The sequence below is a fragment of the Sus scrofa genome, chromosome 1 (assembly GCF_000003025.6).
Source record: "Sus scrofa isolate TJ Tabasco breed Duroc chromosome 1, Sscrofa11.1, whole genome shotgun sequence".
NCBI classification, from domain to species: Eukaryota; Metazoa; Chordata; class Mammalia; order Artiodactyla; family Suidae; genus Sus; species Sus scrofa.
Genome location: NC_010443.5, coordinates 272,647,374 through 272,668,157, shown reverse-complemented (window position 1 = coordinate 272,668,157; position 20,784 = coordinate 272,647,374). Strand labels below are relative to the sequence as shown.

The 20,784-nt window shown below is 52.8% G+C and overlaps 1 protein-coding gene across 1 annotated transcript in view; it reads left to right on the top strand.

Moving 5' to 3' along the window:
* Window positions 1-20,784, top strand: part of TSC1 (tuberous sclerosis 1) — a 49,419-nt gene that overhangs the window by 17,791 nt on the left and 10,844 nt on the right. The window contains 16 exon segments of the mRNA XM_021070814.1: window positions 1,773-1,925; window positions 4,314-4,458; window positions 5,748-5,902; window positions 6,283-6,356; window positions 10,711-10,886; window positions 11,566-11,681; window positions 12,476-12,587; window positions 12,902-13,020; window positions 14,954-15,023; window positions 15,447-15,551; window positions 15,825-15,855; window positions 15,857-16,381; window positions 17,706-17,749; window positions 18,321-18,487; window positions 19,297-19,479; window positions 20,299-20,409. Coding sequence (XP_020926473.1) covers window positions 1,773-1,925; window positions 4,314-4,458; window positions 5,748-5,902; window positions 6,283-6,356; window positions 10,711-10,886; window positions 11,566-11,681; window positions 12,476-12,587; window positions 12,902-13,020; window positions 14,954-15,023; window positions 15,447-15,551; window positions 15,825-15,855; window positions 15,857-16,381; window positions 17,706-17,749; window positions 18,321-18,487; window positions 19,297-19,479; window positions 20,299-20,409 — 2,286 coding nt within the window.

Here is a 20,784-nt window from a genome sequence, read left to right as displayed (position 1 = left end):
CCAGCCCCAGGCACTTGGAAGCCGCCTTTGTGTTTTGTTTTTACTTTTATTTTCGTTGATGGTAAATAGTTGACAAAGTGTTACAATCGCAGGTTTTGGTTAAGTCTTGAGTTTGTGTGTGCTAGTCATTTGCTCTCCTTGGGTTGAAGGCCTTGCCTGCTTTTGACAGTAGCTCTTGTGTTTTTCTACTCTGGGTTGAATTTTAATTCTTGCTACTACCTGATTTAGATCTGGGGCCAATCTGTGCAGGTTGGGCCGCTGTGGCAATAAATAGCTGTTTCCAGAAGGATACCCCCGAAACTTCAACAACTTTTCACAGGCTTCTAATAACAGTGGTTATTGTAAAGAGTGGCCTATTTGTATTTCAGAGAGAGGCCCCCAAAGGAGTCTCCTCCCTGCTTTAGACCTGTATTTCGGGGACCCTTTCCAGAGTTGCAGACACTGGACCAAATGCAACTGTTGTGTTTCCTAACATTTTTTTTTTTTGTCTTTTTAGGGCCGTGCCCGCAGCATTTGGAGGTTCCTAGGCTAGGGGTCTCATTGGAGCTACAGCTGCTGGCCTATGCCATAACCACAGCAACGCCAGATCTGAACCATGTCTGTGACCTACACCACAGCTCATGGCAACGCCGGATTCCCAACCCACTGAGCAAGGCCAGGGATGGAACCCATGACCTCATGGTTCCTAGTCAGATTTGTTTCCATTGCGCCATGACGGGAATTTTTTTTTTTTTTTTTGCTAACATGTTTTTTAAAAAATAAAAGAACTTTTTTCTTTCCTTTTTTGGCCATATGGAAGTTCCCAGGCCAGGGATTGAATCCAAGCCCCATCTGCGGCTGTGTTGGATCCTTAACCCACTACATCACCGTGGGAACTCCAGTTTAAAAAAATTCTGGTGTTCCCATCATTGCTCAGTGGTAACCAACCTGACTAGTATCCATGAGGACTCGGGCTTGATCCCTATTCTTGCTCTGTGGGTTGGGGATCCGGCATTGCCGTGAGCTGTGGTGTAGGTCACAGATGCGGCCTGGATCCTGTGTTGCTATGGCTGTGGCCGGCAGCTGCAGCTTCGATTTGACCCCAGCCTGGGAGTTTCCACATGCTGTGGCTGTGGCCCTAAAGAAATGAGTAAAATCTGGAGTTCCTCTTGTGAATCAGCAGAACCGAACCCAACTGGGATCCATGAGGACGCAGGTTTGCTCCCTGGCCTCGCTCAGTGGGTTAAGGATCTGGCACTGCTGCAAGCTGCGGTGTAGGTTGCAGATGTGGCTCGGATCTGGAGTGGCTATGGCTGTGGCCGGCAGATGCAGGTCCAATCTGACCCCTAGCCCGGGAACTTCCTTTTCTTTTCCCCCCCTTTTAGGGCAGCACCTGCAGCATATGGAAGTTCCTGAGCTAGGGGTCGAATTAGAGCTACAGTTGCCAGCCTACACCACAGCCACAGCCACACCAGATCCGAGCTGCGGCTGCGACCTAAACCACAGCTCATGGCAATGCCGGATCCTCAACCCACCGATCGAGGCCAGGGAGCGAACCTGTGCCACACCTGCAGTGCACACCACAGCAGTGACACCACCGGGTTTTTACCTGCTGAGGGGTGAGGAAACACCCCGCATGACTGTTCCTTTACATCAAAGGGAAGACCTGAGGCTGGAGTGCCTCGTGGGTGCTCTTCCTTGTGTGAACCTTGAACGTCATGTGACTGTTTTCACTCGTTCCCTTGATGTCTCCTCAGCCTGAGATCGTTTCTCTCGTTCCCGTGCCTTTTCAGCACCTCTTGGACAAAATGAATGAATACATGGGCAAGGCCGCCTCTCGATTACCCACCCTGTCATTGCTGGGGCACGTCGTGAGACTGCAGCCGTCGTGGAAGCATAAGCTCTCCCAAGCACCTCTTTTGCCTTCTTTACTAAAGTGTCTCAAGGTACGATGTTCGTAAGGATTTGAACGAGGTAGCTTTGCAAATAAAGTTTCTGAAATTTTGAGTACCTTAAAGTAATCAAGCTAGATTTTTACTTTGAGAGTTGAAAAACTGCTAGGCGTATGGGGCGTTCCCATCGTGGCACAGCAGTTAAGGAACCCGACGAGTATCCATGAGGATGCGGGTTCGATCCCTGGCCTCGATCAGTGGATTGAGGATCCGGTGTTGCCGTGAGCTGTGGTGTAGGTCGCAGACGTGGCTCGGATGCCGCGTTGCTGTGGCTGTGGTGTAGGCCAGCAGCTTTAGCTCTGATTCAACCCTGAGCCTGGGAACTTCTATATGCTGTGGGTGCAGCCCTAAAAAAGACAAAATACAAATAATAAAAAAATAAAAAGTAAAAACTTCTAGGTATTTGGTTTTTCTCAAATGTACCGAAGTCTGAAGTTGGCACTTTAGCTCTCATTGCATCAGTGACTGTTGAAGTGTTTGGTCCAAGCAAATACTGTAATATTTCAGTCATATGGGCCCACCTGCTCCTTGATTTCATCCTTGTCCAGCCTTTCCTCCATTGAAAGCCTCCTGGTTTGCCTTTGGGAGGAACCCCCATTTCTAAATTTTCTCCTGGCTGATAGAAGAATGGCGAAAAGGGGTGTTTCCATTGTGGCTCAGCAGGTTAAGAACGCATCTAGTATCTATGAGGTTGAGGGTTTGATCCCTGGCCTCGCTCAGTGGGTTAAGGATCCCTCGTTGCCGCAGGGCGCGGCGTAGGTTGCAGATGCGGCTCAGATCCAGTGTGTGTGCTGTGCAACTTCCACACGCCGCAGGCGCAGCTGTAAAAAGAAAACCAAAACCACCACCAGCAGAAAACAGACACATCAGGGCCAGTTTTAACAACTTAATTTTTTTTAAGTGAATGGATTAGTGAGAATATAGTCCAATTTTGAGGCAGGCGACGTAGTGCAGATGGCAAGATTCTTATCTTTTCCAAAGGATAAACCCTGGAGATTACTTATGAACTGTTACCCAAATCTTCAGTTAGAGTGTTATGTTAACCAAAATTAAGGTTAGTCCTTTTTACTGGTATTCATTATGTATTCTTGATTCTCCTACCAATGCTTTATTTTTTTCCTGCTGGGTACCTACCACAACAAAGGTCAAAACTAAACACATTTAAAACTTAATTTCCAGACTTGTAGGTTCCTTTTCAGTAGACGTGATCACTGTCTTAGCTGCATGGCAGTCTTTTGATTAACATCTTGTTTCATAAATCGGAATTCCAATTACTTGGCAGCAGTCATGATTTAGTTGTAGGTCAGGTGAGCTGCAGTAGCTAGTCTCAGGTGATTGATTATGCATTGCTTATTAAATGTCTTTAATATGTCTACATTTATATGATTTGATATTCAGACATAGGTGTGGTCAGGGTCATCTATCTTCTTTGATTTGCTGGTCTCTAAATATTGCTGTAGGGAGTTCCCTGGTGGCCTAGCAGTTAGGGACTCAGCGTTGTCACTGCTGTGGCTCGGGTTCGATCCCTGGCCTGGGAACTTCCGCATGCACGGGCCTGCCCTTGATAGATGGATGGATGGAGAGATAGTTGTGAAGGTGCGCCATTAAGTAGACTTGTTAGTGCTTTACTGATTTCTTGCTAAGTTGGACTTCTGTTGTAGTCCTTTAAAAATGGGGAATTGTCAGTGTAGAGGAGTTTTTAAAATTGACTTTAAAAAAGTATTTCAGGAGTTCCTGTCGTGGCGCAGTGGTTAACGAATCCGACTAGGAACCATGAGGTTGTGGGTTCGATCCCTGCCCTTGCTCAGTGGGTTAACGATCCGGCGTTGCCGTGACTGTGGTGTAGGTTGCAGACGCGGCTCAGATCCCGCGTTGCTGTGGCTCTGGCGTAGGCCTGTGGCTACAGCTCCGATTCAACCCTAGCCTGGGAACCTCCATGTGCCACGGGTGCGGCCCAAGAAATAGCAACAACAACAACAAAAGACAAAAAAAAAAAAAAAAAAGTATTTCAGGGTTTGGTTGAATGTAGGAAAACAGCAGCGTTCCTTTGTGTGTTAGAAAGCAGCATCGTGTGCTTCCCCAGGTGCGGTAAGTCAGACACCCTCTGTCTTAGGGGTCGGGAGGCCCCGGGCCTCGGCCAAGCCCCTGCCCCAGATGAGTCTGGTGCATCCGTGGCGGTCCCCGCGGATCGGCACTGTCGGGCTGGTCTCGGGGGTTCTGGTCGAGTCCATTTCCGTGTTGTGGCCCCAGAACCTGTAGGGTGGGGAATGAGTGTGGCCGTGGGCCTCTAACCTGTGACCCCTTGGCCTTCGAACCTGCCCGCGTGCGGGTCCGAGTGCCTCGCTCTCAGGCGTTTGGTCCTGCTTGGCCTCCCTTCCGCAGGTGGACACCGACGTCATCGTCCTCACCACCGGCGTCTTGGTGTTGATAACCATGCTTCCCATGATCCCGCAGTCGGGGAAACAGCACCTTCACGACTTCTTTGATATTTTTGGCCGTCTTTCATCCTGGTGCCTGAAGAAACCAGGTAAAGACCTCCTGTGCACCTGGCACGCCCCACCAGGGGAGGCTTTCCGGCGGGTTAACAGGTCGGGCGCCGTGAGGGAGGTTCCTGTGGGCGTCTGTGGCCGAGACGCCGGGTCGCCCGCCCGCTGGCCCCATGAGGAAGTGCCGCGGGGACGCCCACCAGAGGCACCATGAGAAGCCCGACTGTTGACGCGCCTTCCTCATTGTCTGGGCCTGAGAGGACTCGTTGTCAGAGAAACCGAGTGGGAGGTAAACCTTCCTGGGTTCCGGTAAACTGACACCCAAGGTCCGTCGGTGTCCTAGCCGTCTAGGAGCAGGCTTGAGGAGTGTTTTTGTCTTCCTCCGCGGGTCTCTTGCGACGGGACACCGGCTTCTGGTTCAGAGGACGTGTCCACCGCCGTTGTGGACGGAGGAGAGGCAATGCAGCGGGCCCTGCCAGTGTCCAGCTTCTAGGACAGTAGAGTGTGTTCCGTATCGATAGGCAGTGCAGCTCTAGCAGGATGATTCAGACGCTGTAAGCATGGAGCTCAGCGTCTCCTGCTAAACGCAGCCGGAGGTACTCGTGTTGAAAGAGCGAGGTGTGTAAGCCCCGGGAGGGGAACACGTGGCTTCCTGTCAGACTAGGCAACAAGCACGAGGCCCGTAGGAGGTCGCCGTATCTAGCGGGCTCTTCCTGGGGAGAAAGGCATGGCGTCTGCAATTAGGAGGAGCTTCGCGTATCCCGTGGACTCAGGGTTTCCATAGGGCCTCGGTAAAGGCTGGGCGAATTCAGCTGTTTCTCCCACCCTCGCTCTTAAACTGATGTCTGGGTAATAGATTGTCACTCTAGAGTCACGCATCTGCACAGCTAAGACCACGTGCTGATTTTAAAAGCTTCCCCCACATTTGTTCCACAAACATATGAACCCCCGTTATGCATCAGGCCTGGTGCGAGGCCCTAGGGGTACAGACGGGAGCGCGGGCACTGTTCCCCGGAGACGTGTGCTGAACTGGGCAGTGAGAAGAGCAGCGGCAGATTCAGGGTGTCCCTGTGGCTCGGTGGTACAGGAACATCTGGGCTCCCTTGGAAGGGCCGCCTGGAGAGGAGGGCAGAGATTAGGTCGGTCTGAGCCCTCATGAGTCACGCCCAGCAGATGGCAGTTTGTCCAGAGGCCATGGGAGCCCTTGGTGGATTTCAGACAGGGGCGTCTGGTGTGTTCAGACTTGTGTTTTAGAAAACCACTTGGACTCACTCACAGAGAGTCATGCTCCTGCCGGTTTCGCACACACCAGCCTTGTGTCCTTTTTTAGGCCACGTGACAGAAATCTATCTCGTCCACCTGCACGCCAGCGTCTATGCCCTCTTCCATCGTCTGTATGGGATGTACCCTTGCAACTTTGTGTCCTTTCTGCGCTCTCACTACAGTATGAAGGAAAACCTGGAGACCTTTGAAGAAGTGGTCAAGGTGAGTGGACACTCATTTATTCGACACGTGCACGCTATGTAGATGGGCTGCATTTACAACCTTCGTATTAAATGGTAGACAGGGACATTTTGAGACGAGATTCAGCCTTCTCCTTGTCCTGCCTGCTACCCCGAGCCCTGGTAACCGCTGTTCGGTTTTTCGCCTTCATAGACTTGCCTGTCCCGGGCAGTTCATGTCAGTGGAGTCACGTGACACGTGGTCTTGTGTTAATGGCTTCTTTGACTTAACATAATGTTTCAGCATTCATCTGTGTTGTGGCGTGTATCACTCCTTGCCTTTTATTGTCAAATAATATTTCACCGTGTAGAGGTACTGCAGAAATTCGGCCTTTTGTAACGCGTCGACTCAAACTCTTCTAGCCAATGATGGAGCATGTGCGAATTCACCCGGAATTAGTGACTGGATCCAAGGACCATGAACTGGACCCGCGAAGGTACAGAAACGAAACTGGTGACACAGGATTTTATAAAATTCTCACTTGAGAGATTGGAAATGTGATCTTGGAGATGTCCCTCTAGAGGTGTTGCTGGGGAGGCAGGTTCTTCTACTTTGGGAATTATTCCTTTTATTTATTTATTTATTAAATTTTTTCGGGCCACACCTGCGGCATGTGGAAGTTCCCAGGCTACGGCTTGAATCAGAACTGCAGCTTTTGGCCTACGCCACAGCCGCAGCAACACCAGATCCAACCTACACCACAGCTCATGGCAACACTGGGTCCTTAACCCACTGAGTGAGGCCAGGGATCGAACCCGAGATCCCTGGGTTCGATCTAGATGGATACTGGTCAGGTTTGTTACCGCTGAGCCACAGTGGGAACTCCAGAATTATTCCGTTTTGAAGGACTGGTATAGGAGTTCCCTTGTGGCTCAGAGGGTTAAGAACTCAACTAGTATCCACGAGGATGTGGGTTTGATCCCTGGCCTTGCTCAGTGGGTTAATGATCTACTGTTGCCATGAGCTGTGGTGTAGGTTGCAGCTGTGGCCCGGATCTGGCATTGCTGAGGCTGTGGTGTAGGTTGGCAGCTGCAGCTCCAATTTGACCCCTAGTCTGGGAACTTCTAAAACAAAGAAAAGAAAAATAAGAAGAAGGACTTGTATAGCAAAAGCTTTGTATGCGTGAGTCTAAAACACATTCCTCACAGAGAGGATGGAGGGGCTGTAGAGCAGGTACTCGCCTGCAGGACCCCAGAAAGGCTTGCAGCTCGGGGTGCGGTGCTCCTGTGAGGCAGGTGGGGACGACGCGGTCGCAGACAGGCACACTGTGGAAGGTCTGGATGTGGCGTGGTCGGGCTCCTTGCTCTGTCCTGCTTGTTACCCAAGCCACTGCCATCCTCCCTGGGGCCTAGCGCAAATGTCCAGGTTCATTCTCCAGAGCAGCTGAACCTGTCAGACTCCTGATTTGAGGACGCCAGGCACGGTGGAGGGGAGGGAGGGGTGAGAAGCTCAGCCCTGGGCTCTGAGAGGGCAGCTCCCTCCCCGCTGCTCCCTGGCAGCCTGCCGGCCTCGGCCTCGTGCTCTCCAGGCTGGGGATGGAAGCCTTTTGGGGGAAAAGCAGTCCATGGGTATTGACATTTGATGACATCCCACTGAGAAAGGTGGCTCACAGCCTGGTCCCCCGCAGCAAGTCTCACTTCGCCACAAACCCCTTTTTTTAATTTATTTTTTATTTTTTATTTTTTTGCTATTTCTTTGGGCCGCTTCTGCGGCATATGGAGGTTCCCAGGCTAGGGGTCGAATCGGAGCTGTAGCCGCCGGCCTACGCCAGAGCCACAGCAACGCGCGATCCGAGCCGCGTCTGCAACCCACACCACAGCTCACGGCAACGCCGGATCGTTAACCCACTGAGCAAGGGCAGGGACCGAACCCGCAACCTCATGGTTCCTAGTTGGATTCGTTAACCACTGCGCCACGACGGGAGCTCCAAAACCCCTTTTTTAAAAATAATTCTCTTTCTTTTCTCTGTACAGCACATGTATTGTTTCATATTGAAAAGCTGATTAGGAAGCAAAGCCTGGCTGAGGAAAGGGCAGGCTTGTCCCTAGGGGATGCTGGTTCCCGGGAGGAGAGAGGAAGAACTGAGGCCCTGAGTCTTGGTCAGGCGTCCCCTTTCTTTGAGAGTTTATGGGAGTCCCTTCCGGGGAAGTCAGCTGGCAAGGTCAGGGGCAAGTCCTGGAAAACGTGAGGCTTTCCCCTGTCAGGGCATCTGGCGAGGCCCACAGCGAGGGCCAGGTCCTGGACATGCTGTTGAAAAATGGCAGAGGGAGGCCGCCTCTTGCTCGGCGTGTGCTCCAAGCTCACTGTGGCTTCCAAGCGAGAATTCCAAGATCAGAGCAGACTCCCTCCGTGGGATGGAATATGAAGGTCCTGAGCTGATCCAGGCAGAGGAGGCACGGTAGGAATTTCATCAGTGCATGACCCACACAAGCTAAATACTAGCGAGTTGTCTAGGCCACGGTCGCCTGGACTCTCCGACCCTCCGAAAGATAGTGTGGTGGCAGCAGAAGCTCTAGCGGTGGCCTGCAGCACCCCTGTCTCTCTCGTGTCTGTTCGGACCCGAGCACGGTGTCCCGTGCCGCGTACATGACCATTGTCTCATTCTCCCAGGGCTCCTCTTTGCCTCTCTCCTGTGCAGGCTCCCCACTTCCGGGATCCTTTGCCTTCTGTTTTGGTTTCCTCTTGTTTTCATGGGACATATCCTCTGGTGGCTTTGAGAGACAGCAGACCGTCTTTTGTGGGGATAGGTTTCTAGACTGGGAGTCATTCTCATCCAGCAGTGTGAAGGCGTTACTCCACTGGCCCCTTGCTTGTCCAAGACATCCTCGTTTCTGAGCATCTGTGTGTCCTCTCTTCTCTTCATTCTCATAATCTGAAATTTCCTAGGGATGTGCCTTGGTATGCATCTGTTCCCATGGTTCAGTCGGAAAGCTCTTGTCTTAAATTCTGGGACGTTTTCTTCAATTGTTTTGATCTGGATTTCTTTTCCTCGACTGTCTCTGTCTTTCCTTCTCGAACTCCTCCTTGTATTCTGACTGGGGCTTCCTGGAGTGGTTCTCTGCTTGTCTTTGCTGCCCTGTCTCTCTCCACTCCTTTGTTAAACTGCTCCTGACGTTGTCCTCGTCTCTGGCTCTGAGTCCTTCTGTGACCGCGTCGTTTCTGCCAGCCGTTTTCCGTACCTAAGAGCTCTTCTTAGTTCTCCGAGTGCTCCTTTTGTAGTAGCCTGTTTTTGTTTCACGGATGCAGTCTCTTGTGGTTTTGATAAGATGGATAGGTTTTCTTCTCCCTACGAACTCTTGTTTCCTGTCAACTACTCTTTTGTGTTGGTCTTTTTAAATTTGGGGGGCTCTCTGCAAAGATCTGCTAATCTCATATTTGGGTGAGGACCCTGAAAAGCTGTCTTCACAGGGGCAGGGCTTGTTGGCTTGAGCTTCCGAGTGTGATCTGAGCATCTGGCGGAGACACCGATGTCGGTATTGTTTTCCTCCGGCGCAGGGGCTGGTCAGACTTTCTCAGAAAAGGGTCTCCGGGTCTCTTGTCTGGCAAGGGTTTGGCTACTCCTGGAGGGAAGAGGCCGCTTGGTGGGAAGAGGCTCCTGGTCTTGGCATTCGGAATGTACACGCTCACTTGATCTTTTGTTTGACCGGTACTCACGGCCTCGGCTGTTGCTGGAGTACTTTAGTGAGATAGCGTTTGCATACAATAAAATTTATCAGTGCTCTTAAGTTTTGACAGAAATCACAGTCACGAGAAAGAACGGTTCATTGCCCAGAAAGTCCTTTCCTGCCCTTGCTGGTCAGTCCCTTCTCCCCCTCCTGGCCACCACTGATCTAGCAGGAGCGTACTTTTTCGTGGTGGTGTAATTTTCTGTAGAATGATAACTCTTTGGTTGGACTTGGGCTCATTTCCTTTCTTCTTTCTGTTACGAGTTGTCCTGAGTGGTGGCGTCCATCTCGATGGGTGTCTGTTTCCATAGGCTAAATCCTTGGAAGCCGAGCTCTGGAGCACATCACAGGCATCTTTAGACAGTTCCTCAAAGAGCCTCCTGAGCTTTCTCTAGGTTTGCGACCTGCTGTGCTGCGTGTCTGGTCGAGGGAGGGGTGAGGACACAGAGGCACTGGTAGGAGACATCAAATCAGCCGCCACTGCCTGGCCGTCTCCAGGTCTCCCTGTTCCTTGATTATCTTTGTTTCAAAGGAGATTTTCCCCTGGTGACGGCTCTGCGTCATTTGCTTTCTCTTTTGAGGCTGTGCCTCGTCTTAATGTCAATGGGATTTTTATTTCAGATTCTTTCCGTAACTTGATAGAGTCGTTTTCAGTAGGGAAGGTATAGCTTTGTAAAAGGAATGGTTAACTCTGTACACAGCAGTGCTGATGAATACTTGGGCTGGCGAGGTTCTGCCTTGTGCTTCGCTAATCATAGTTCAGGGGCTGGCAGGGAGTGAGCACTCTTAAGAATTTGATGGCAGGAGTTCCCGTCATGGCTCAGCAGTTAATGAACCTGACTGGTATCCATAAGGACGAGAGTTCGATCCCTGGCCTCCCTCAGTGGGTTAAGGATCCCGAGTTGCTGCGAGCTGTGGTGTAGGTTGAGGATGTGGCTCAGATCCTGTGTTGCTGTGGCTGTGGTGTAGGCTGGCCGCTGTAGCTCCGACTTGACCCCTCGCCTGGGAACCTCTGTAGGCCACGGGTGCAGCCCTGAAAAGACAAAAACAAAAAAGAATTTGAATTTGCTGGTTTGATTCAATGGATTATAATGTGCATTTCTTGGCTTTGATTGCCTTTTACAGGTGGAAGAGATTGGAAACCCATGATGTTGTGATAGAATGTGCCAAAATCTCTCTGGACCCCACGGAAGCCTCATACGAAGATGGCTATTCTGTGTCTCACCAGATCTCAGCCCGTTTTTCTCACCGCTCGGCCGATGTCGCCGCCGGCTCCTGTGCGGACACACAGGATAGCTGTGGTAAAAGTGCCTTTGGGACTTCCCTGCTTGAGACCTTTGTCTCTGGGAAGCATCGTTTGATTCTGTTGACTTGCTCTTCTTTTCCTAGAATAGGACTTAGTAGTTCAGCTCCTAGGAATTTTTTCCCGAAGCTTTGAAATTTCAACTTGCCTCCGTTTTCTGCCGATTAATTTCTCTTCCAAGTTTCATTTGCATAAGTCTCACGTCCTCGTTGGTGTGCAGTCTCGGACGGTGTCTTCAACACCTACCACAGGAAATGGATTAGAGGCTGGGGCTGCTGGCCCAGCTTATGAGGGAGTCTCCTACTTTTCCGACACTTTAGGGAGCCCCTCTGGGCTCTCACATGGACACAGTTTTGAATGAACCTGGACAGTTCAGAATTGGGTTCATGTAGAGTCTAGGCTTATCTCTTTTTATATGTTGTCATTCCACATTTCCAAGTGCTTTTTCAAGTTATCCTGCAGCTCAACTAGACATCAGGCTTCACGGAGCTTTATTTCCAAAGGGCACTCAGAGAACTTCTCAGGTGTTACCTTGTCCGCAGGGACGTCAGGAGTCGGTCAGCTGTGGTCAGTGTAGAGAACTAACTGTCCTCACGGGCTGGAGGCCCGCAAGGTTTTGTCAGGACCGTCGAGAGCCACGCCCTGACCCCGTGTTTGGTCTCTCCGTTCTGTTGCAGGGAGTACGACTTCTACCCCTCACTCCTCTTCTCGGCTGACGTTGTTAAACACGCCAGGGCAGCTACCTCAGACTCTGAGTTCCCCGTCAACACGGCTGTTGACCGAGCCGCCACAAGTATGGTGTCAAGCAGCGAGCCTGCTTTCTCCTCTGCTTGCTGGTGAAGCTGACTGTTCGGGTCAGGATGTAGCGTGTGGGTGGGAAAATGGCACTGCTCACTTCAGGAGCTGGTTGGAAGGACGCATGATGTTACTGCCGCCACCGGGGTTTCTCTTGGAGTCTAGACTTAGAAAATGCAAGGTAGTGTTGCTGGGGCTGTGGTGTCGGCCGGCAGCTGCAGCTCCAATTCGACCCCTAGCAGGGAACCTCTGTGTGCTCCAGGTGCAGCCCTGAAAAGCAGAAATAGAAAGAAAAGAAAAAAAAAAAAGAAGAAGCGCCACATCTCCTGATAAAGCTTTAATAAGATGCCTTTTTCCAGTTGAAAAGGCTAAATTTAAAATGACCACTGGGCAGAGTTCCGTTGTGGCTCAGCGGTTAACGAACCCAACTTGTATCCATGAGGACTCGGGTTTGGTCCCTGGCCTCGCTCGGGGGTTAAGGATCCTGCCTTGGGGTGAGCTGTGGTGTAGGTCAGCAGCCATAGCTCTGATTGGACCCCTAGCCTGGGAACCTCCATATGCCGGGGGTGTGGCCCTAAAAAGACCGCTGGGCAAGTTCCCCTGTGGTGCTGTGGGTTAAGGACATGGCCTTGCTGCAGCTGTGGTGCAGGTTTGATCCCTGGCCCGGGAACTTCCGTGTGCCCCGGGTGAGGCCAGTAAATAAATAAGTAAATGGCCTTTGGTCGTGGGCATAAAGCTCGGGGGGCGTTGGTGTTGGTTCCTCATGGCTGACGTGCCTTCTCACCTCCCCAGGCTGCTCTTTGGAGCCCGTCCGTGGCGTGTGGGATGACCACTCCTCCAACCTCTCCTGGAAACGTCCCACCCGAAGTGTCCCACCCGTTCAGTAAAGTCTTTGGTACAGCCGGTACGTAGGTGTCCAGTTAGATCTGGTGGCTTGGTTGGGGCCTGCCTTTCGTGATAAGGAGCCTTCTCTCAGACTCCGTCGTGAGCTGGAGAGCCACTTGCTGTGGTAAACCTTTTGGCAGTGCACGCAAACCCCTGGAGCTCTCAGAACATAGCAGGTACCGTGAAGCTAAAAGAAGAAAGGCTGATCCAGGTCCCGGGAAGCTAACTCCAGCAGCTTTCTCGCTCGGCAGTAATAGCTAGGCGGAAAAAAGTTTCAGCAGTTTTTCTCATCATTAGACTGAAAGTGTGTATTCTGCTCTTGTCTCGGAGCAGGTGGAAAAGGAACTCCTCTGGGAACCCCTGCCACCTCCCCTCCTCCAGCCCCACCCTGCCACTCGGACGACTTCGTGCACGTTTCATTCTCGCATGCCACAGCCGCAGCCCCCAAGAAGGTATGCCCCGGCTGGTCTGCTGCCCCTGCCCAAGCACAGTGGCTTGCTTGCAGCCTCGCTTTGGGAAGCTTTTTATGCCAAATAGAATTTTGACCTAAAATGTAATGGGTTGAATCAGAATAATTGCAAGTAGACGAACCAGCAGCTCTCAAAATGCGATTGGGGACCCTGGGGATCCCAGAACCCTTTAAGGGAATCTGCCAGGGCACAGCTGCTTTCACAGTAGAACCAAGGGCGTGCTTGCCCTTTTTACTGTGTTGGTATTTGTATTCATGGTACAGAAACAGTGGCGGTTACAGCATCTGGCCCCTTGGTACAGGTCAGGAGGCATCACGTTCTTCTTCCTTGACGTGTTCTTTCAGTTTAACGGGAGGAACGAAGCAACACCCCCCCAAAGAACCCAACCGGAGAGTTCTGTAGAAGGAACACATACGCTCACTATTGCTTGTGGTGAGGTAGGAAACAGACGTAAAGCAGTTGGACCCCGTAGCACCATGTGGTGGTCGCTTCAGACACCTGTGCCATGGTTTAAGTTGAGAGCTGGACTCGTTGCTTTTTTTCGTGAAGCATCAGTTTTATTTGAAAGAACAAGTGGCTGATAAACTATGGCTGTTCAGACTTGAGTATCTGGCAGACAGTTAGTTTCTTCAGTGTCAAACTGAGTCTGCCACTTTAAGATAAACAACTGACGGTATTTGTTGCCAGTGATAAAAGGTGAAATTAGAATATTAAAAACCTGGTACCTGCCACCATGAGCTCAGTAGCTTCCCCAAGTCTTTTATGATGAGATTGTCAAGTCTTGGGACGCTGGGTTAATAATTTGAGCTTTTGTTACTGTATGAGGAAATGTTTAACGCTTAGAAGAAACTCATGAGTCTTCTGCCTGCCCAGTGTGGGATGTCGTGGAATCACGCACAGGGAGATGTGTTCAGGGTCCAGGGTAGACCAGTGGAGCTTCGCGTGGTGTGGAGCGTGAATTCCGTGGTCTCAGAGTCTGCATGGTAATCAGCCTCAAAGCAGTTACCACTTGTCAGGTGTTGGTGTAATTTCAAAGACGGTAACCCGTTATCTGAACGGTCCTTTCCTGTCCATGGGGCCTAGCGTTGTCTTCATTCACTTTAGCCAGAGTAGCGTCCGACAGCCAAGCAGAGGAAGGTACAAGAATTAGCTGTCAGAGTGTCTGCGGGAGCTCAGCGGGTTAAGAAGCCAACATCATCTCTGTGAGGATGCGGGTTTGAAACCTGGTCTCGCTCAGCGGGTTGAGGGTCTGGCGTAGGTCGCAGATGCGGCTTGGATCCGGTGTTGCTGTGGCTGTGGTGTAGGCCTCGGGTGGGGCTCCAATTCGACCCTTAGCCCGGGAACTTCCGTATGCCGCCAGTTTGGCTGCAGAAAGAATCCAGCTTTCAGAGTTCCTTGGTGGCTCAGTGGGTTAAGGATCTGACATTGTCACTGCTGTGGCTCGGGTCACTGCCGTGGTGTGGGTTTGATCTCTAGCTCTGGAACTTCTGCATGCCGTAGGCATGGCCAAAAAAAAAAAACCCCAACCAACCAAAAAGAATCCAGCTTTCTTTGATTATGCCAGATATTAAAGAGATTGCAAAAATGTAGTTTAAATTTTGCTTGCTAAATTAATTTTATTTTGGGAAAGATTGTTATTTTTCATAAAAATACGTTATTTTTGTTTACAGGTATTGGGCTTGATCTTTTAAGGGAATTAATAAATATTTTTAAGATTTTATTTTCATTTCTAACATGGTAACTGTCAGTTAGGTATAACCACGTCGACCAAAAGGTCTTGAGACTCTGGATAGTCTGTAAGTACGTGTCCTGAGACGGAACAGTATCCTGCGAACTCCTGTTTAGCATGTTCCTCTTACGTTAGAGAACGTGCACGATTTTCCGCCTCGTGATGTAAGTGGACCTGTCTTTTCAGGAAGAGAGACCAGATCCTGCAAGGCCTTGTCTCCACAGACAGCACCATCTTCCGAACGACAGAGGATTAGGTAAAACTCTGGGCGACGGTGGACTGTGCTTGATTCTTGAGGGGCTATTTGTGGAAACGGGAGTTCGGGAACCCCACAAAACACTGGAGCCTAGAGATAACGAGACGTGTCACTCATTCTCATCGCCCACCTCATCATAGCATCCCCAAAAAAGCTTTTCGGTGCTTATGTTTTGAGCTAGTCCAACCGTGGTTTTATCTGTTCTCTGAGATGGTAAGAACGGAACACCTGGTTTTCTGGGGCGGCGTCTGGGTCCTTTAGTGAGATGCCGCTACTGTCTCAGCTCCGCGGTGGCTGCAGGAGAGCCGTTGCCGGCCCTCCCGGTTCAGCGGCAGAGTCTTGGCGGGCCTCTCTCATTTCACCGCGTGCGACGGGCTTTGCCTGTGTGTTTCTTTGATGTGCCCTGTCTCTGCTTCTCTCTAGAAGAGCTCCCCGGGAGCAAAGGCTCTGTGCCTCTCAGTGACCTCCCAGGGTTTTTAGGGGGCCTGGCCTCCGAAGAGGATAGTGTGGAGAAAGATAAAGAAGAAGGTAACAGGCGCGGAATTCTGGGCCTGTTGTGGGGTTTGCCGCGAGCTAATGGAGCCCCTCTGCCCTTAACCCGGGTTTAGCGTCCGCATGCACAGGCTTGGGCTTCTTTGGGGGAACGAGTTGGGAGTTTTATTCTGAGGCCTGTGCCAGGGGAAGGGCTGCTGCTTTTTATCTCTGCGTCTCGGGGGCACGTGGCAGCCTGCAGCCCCGCACTGCCCGGCCTTGCCCGGGAGGCCTCCTTACGCCGTGTCTCTCATCGCCCCCTCCTCTCAGCGGCAATATCTAGAGAGCTGTCCGAGATCACGCCCCGACGCCGAGCCCCTGGTTCCTCGAGGAGGCTTCGACTCTCCCTTCTACCGGGACAGCCTCCCCGGCTGCCCGCGGAAGACCCACTCAGCCGCCTCCGGCACTCAGGGCACCAGCGCCAACGCTGAGCCTTTAAACTCCTCCCTGGACAAGCTGGGGCCTGACACACCAAAGCAAGCCTTTACCCCCATCGACCTGCCCTGCGGGGGCGCCGAGGAGAGCCCTGCGGCCGACAGGGCGCGCCAGGCTTCTCTGGAGACGGGCATCCTGACCCCCAGCCCTTGTAAAGTCCCAGCCCAGAGGGGCCTGGGCTTCGGAAGCGGGCAGCCTCCCCCGTACGACCACCTTTTTGAGGTGGCATTGCCAAAGACTGCCCATCATTTTGTCAGCAAGAAGACCAAGGAGCTGCTGAAGAAGGTGAAAGGGCACGCGGAGGAGGACGGCGTGCCCCCGGCCTCCCCCGTGGAGGTGCTGGACAGGCTAATACAGCAGGGGGCCGACGCGCACAGCAAGGAGCTGAGCAGGTACGCCGCGCCCCCTGCTCCGTCAGCTTCTGCTGTCACCCCGCTGGCTGCGAGCACTACTTACTCCTCACGCGCTCCCAGAGGCAGCTGCTCCTCTGCCTCGTCAGATGTCCCCTGGTCCGAGGCTTGTTACAGAACACACACAAAGTGTGTACCCTCTGCAAAGGCTGGTTCAACTCAGGTGATTCTTCTGCAACGTGCCGCTTGAAAACGCGCGCCTTATCCGCAAACAGTTTTGTGCCAGCGTGCTGTGAGGAAGCCCAAGCGCCCTCGCCTTTGCTCTCTGAAAATTTTAGCGCGAGGCTATGGTGTTGGAAGAACCCAGGGTAGTGGGCGGGTTGTCTCCTCTGGCTGCCAATGTGCTGTTCTGTTTCGGTGACACGGTTCACCTGATGGAAGAGAAAATCATCAGCCTTTCAGTGCCAGCTCAGGGCTCTCGGGCCGGGCCCTTCCCCCGCCCTCGCACGCGGTTAGGAACCCGTCTGAGACACCGTTGTCAACCCTTGTTCTATTCACTTTTCTTCCTTTTTTTTTTTTTTTTTTTTGCTTTTTAGGGCCGCACTCGTGGCATGTGGAGGTTCCCAGGCTAGGGGTCTAATCAGCTATGGCTGCCAGCCTATACCCCAGCCACAGTGATGCTGGATTTGAGCCGTGTCTGCGACCTACACCACAGCTCAGGGCAACGCTGGATCCTTAACCCACTGAGCGAGGCCAGGGGTCGAACCCGAAACCTCACAGCTCCTAGTCGGATTCCTTTCTGCTGTGCCACGACGGGAACTCCCCACTGCACTTTTCGGAGGTGATCTGGGGGGTGGGGGAGGCAGTTGCTCACCCTCAGTGCTGCCATTCCTGGGCAGGCTCTTAGGGACCACTCGTTTTCCTCCGTGGAATAACCTCAGGTGGGATTTGACGGAGACTGTGAGGTTTAAGATCTTGTTTTGAATGAAGCTGAGTGTAAGAGACTCGGTAAATGACCTGCCTCCTCCTTAAGCTTGGGTGACAGTAGCTTCTCAACAGAGAGCTGCTCCCCATGGGTTGAGAGCAGGGCTCAGTGTTTGACCCCTCGGTTGCCTTGGAGAGCCGACAACGTGCCAGGCTGCGGCGTAAGCTCGGAATGGGGGCCTTTCCACTTTGGTGACTTGGTCACGCTCAGAGGGGGCCTGGCCCTTCCACCTGCTGCAGCCCCCGGTGAACTTTGCGTGGATAGCTTTTCATGCCTTTGCTCTTTGACCACAAGGAAGCGAGCTAATGTTCCTGCAGTGACAAGTCCTGATGAGCTTTTCTAGGCGAGATCAGTAACTGTTGCTCAAACTCTTTTTCCTAGGTTATCTTTACCCAGCAAGTCTGTGGACTGGACCCACTTTGGAGGTACGGTTGTTACGTGAGCCCCCTTCCAGGCCTGGGGCTCCTGCTTGCTTGTTGCCTTTTCTGTCCTTGAAGGAGGAGCGCTGTAGGAGACACCCCCCTTTGCTGCTGCTCCAGCCGGGTTACCTACCTGGCCGATGAGTGCCTCACGGGTTGCTCAGTCAGCATTTCCTAGTTTTGGAAAGTGGCAGAGGACCGCGTGCTTGAGAACAGCAAAACGTGCGGCGCTCATGCCAGGCTTCCCTAGAAAGGAACCAGGTGAAGTAAACGCTGCAGGGCAGCTCCCGGGGCAGAGAGGCCAGCGCAGCCAGAGGAGGGGTCGTCGAGGTTTGTGGGAAGGTAATGAGGCTCTCCCAGCGTCAGCTTACACGATAACCCTGTGTGGAGTCCTCTACGCGAGGCTGGGGAGTAAAGTCTACCCCCCAGCGCGTGCCCGGGGCTGGAAACCTCGTGATCACGTAGAGTGAGCGGCCGGTGTCTTCACCAAGTGTTTCCTAAGCGGACAGGCCGTGGGTGGGGCTCGATGGAACACCGTGTAAAAGCCGTCTCTGCCACCCCTCTGCTTTAAAATCAGGCTCTCCTCCCTCAGATGAGGTCCGCACCCTCCGTAACCAGTTGCTTTTACTGCACAACCAGTTACTGTATGAGCGTTTTAAGAGGCAGCAGCACGCTCTCCGGAACAGGCGGCTCCTGCGCAAGGTGATCAGGGCAGCGGCTCTGGAGGAGCACAACGCTGCCATGGTGAGCGCGCAGGGGGGCGCGGGGGGCGAGGGGGCGCAGGGGCGCGGGGCGAGGTCAGAGCTCTCAGCCCCGGCCCGGCTCCCTGGTGTGGCTCCTGGCCGGTCACGTCATCTCTGAGCTTAAGATGTGAACGGCCAGAGCCCTGAATTCCCTTGCAGCTGTTGGAACCCGTGGGGACGAGTGATTTTTGGTGTTTGTTGGTCTGTGACTGGCTAAGAGGGTAGCAGTCAGAAAGTGATTTTGTTTCTCCAGATGTAAACCCAGCTGTACGAGAAGCAGCTTTGTGGCAGAATCTTGTAGGGCAGTGAACCCAGTCGGACCTGGGCATTGACCTTGGCTCTCCTCCTTGGTACCTTAGGAAAGTAATTTAGCCTCCGTTACTCATCCTGGCAATGAGAGCAGTAGCAGCAGCCTCTCCTTGTGAGCTGCCGTGGTGAACAGGAGGCCCTTGGTCGGCGCGGGCGCAGGCTGAGCCCGCGGTCAGTCACACTCACTCTGGTGACCTTGGCTGGTAGCACCCACTTACCTGAGCGCTGGTGGTCTAGGACCTCTGGAAGGATCAGGAGCGAGGTGATCGCTGAGAAAAGTTCTTTAAGCGACTGTTGATCCATTTGCTCGTGTGGAATTTGGAAACCCTTGACCAGAAGCCAGGGCAGACCGTAGTGAGCTGGGAGAGTCTGGGCCCGTTGTCAGGGCTGAGGGTGGCTTGTGAGTGTTGCGATGAAACACCTGCAGCTTACGTTTGAACTTGAGCGTGCCTGCCCAGGCCGTAAGGCAGCTAAAATGATGGCGTCTTTGGTCTCCGCTAGAAAGACCAGTTGAAGTTACAAGAGAAGGACATCCAGATATGGAAGGTGTGTCTGCAGAAAGAGCAAGCCAGATACAGCCAGCTCCAGGAGCAGCGAGACACGGTGGTCGCCCAGCTCCACAGCCAGATCAGACAGCTGCAGCATGACCGGGAGGAGTTCTACAACCAGAGCCAGGAGTTACAGGTGCGAACCGCAGCGCCCGGCAGAGCCGCCAGGACAGGCCGAGAGCGCGCCTGGCTGTCTCTGAAGTCACGGCAGGTAGATTTCACCGCAGGTACCTTTTAGAGGGTCCCCAGCTCCCTCGGTTCACAGTGTTCTTAGCACTTTAGGAGTTTTGCCCGGTGCTCCAGAGCCGGAAGGAACCCTGAGCAGTTCTGCTCATTAAGTAGATCCAAACAGCTGAGGATCTCGGTCATCACAGCTTAGAGGCTGTTCGCAAGTGAGATGCACACATTCGTTTTTTTTTTTCGATTTTGTTTCATTTTCGAAGGACCACAGTCACTTGCAGATGCTGTCGGGCACTGCCGAGTCTCGGACCTTGGAGTCAGATGAGACCGGATGCCCTCATTTTCTGTCTGCCTTTGGCTTTCTCATGGTGTGGTTATCACAGCCCCCACCACAGCCAGCTTTGCGGGGTTAGCACGCCTGGTAACTGCAGTGCTGCTCCTTCCAGGTGGTAGTTCACGTGCGGGCCAACAGATGTCACTGTGTGTCCCTCAAAATTTAAAGCCAGTCCCGCAGCTCCCCGCGAGCCTGCTGTGTAGCCCTGGGGCCCTTTGGCATGCAGTTTGCCAATTGCAGATCTAAGGTCTCTCTTTTTTTTTCCTTTTGTTAATCAGTCAGGACCTCAGAAATTAACTGAAACTTACTTTTTACACCTAAGAGGTTAGTTTTAAACCCGGTGGGCCCAGAATGGTAGAGCAGCGGAAGTGCGAGGCTCTCCCGGTTCTCTGTGGGCCTGCGCGCCGGCACCGGTAACCCCCGGCTCGCCTCTCTGGGCAGACGAAGCTGGAGGACTGCAGGAACATGATCGCGGAGCTGCGCGTGGAGCTGAAGAAGGCCAACAGCAAGGTGTGCCACACCGAGCTGCAGCTCAGCCAGGTGTCTCAGAAGGTGAGGGCGCCGGGCCAGGCCGCCCGCTGCTGCCGGGCTTCCTCCAGACAGGACGCGCGGGTTGCTGTGCGTCTGTGCCAGGGCTCCTGACAGGGAGTGCTGCTGCTGCTGCTGCTGCTCGCCCCCTCCGGGGACATGGGCAATGTCTGGAGACCTTTCTGGTTGATGTTCTCAATGCTGTTGACATCAAGTGGGCGGGGCTGGGTGCTCGTAAATGTCATGTGGACAGGGCCCCTGCCCCCCGGTCCCCTGCCGGGGTCACCGAGCCTCGGCCCCAGTCTCTGTGTGTCCTGGGCACGCTTTTGTCTTTTTGGCTGCACCCACGGCATACAAAAGTTCCCAGGCCAGGGACTGAACCCATTCCTCAGCCGTGAT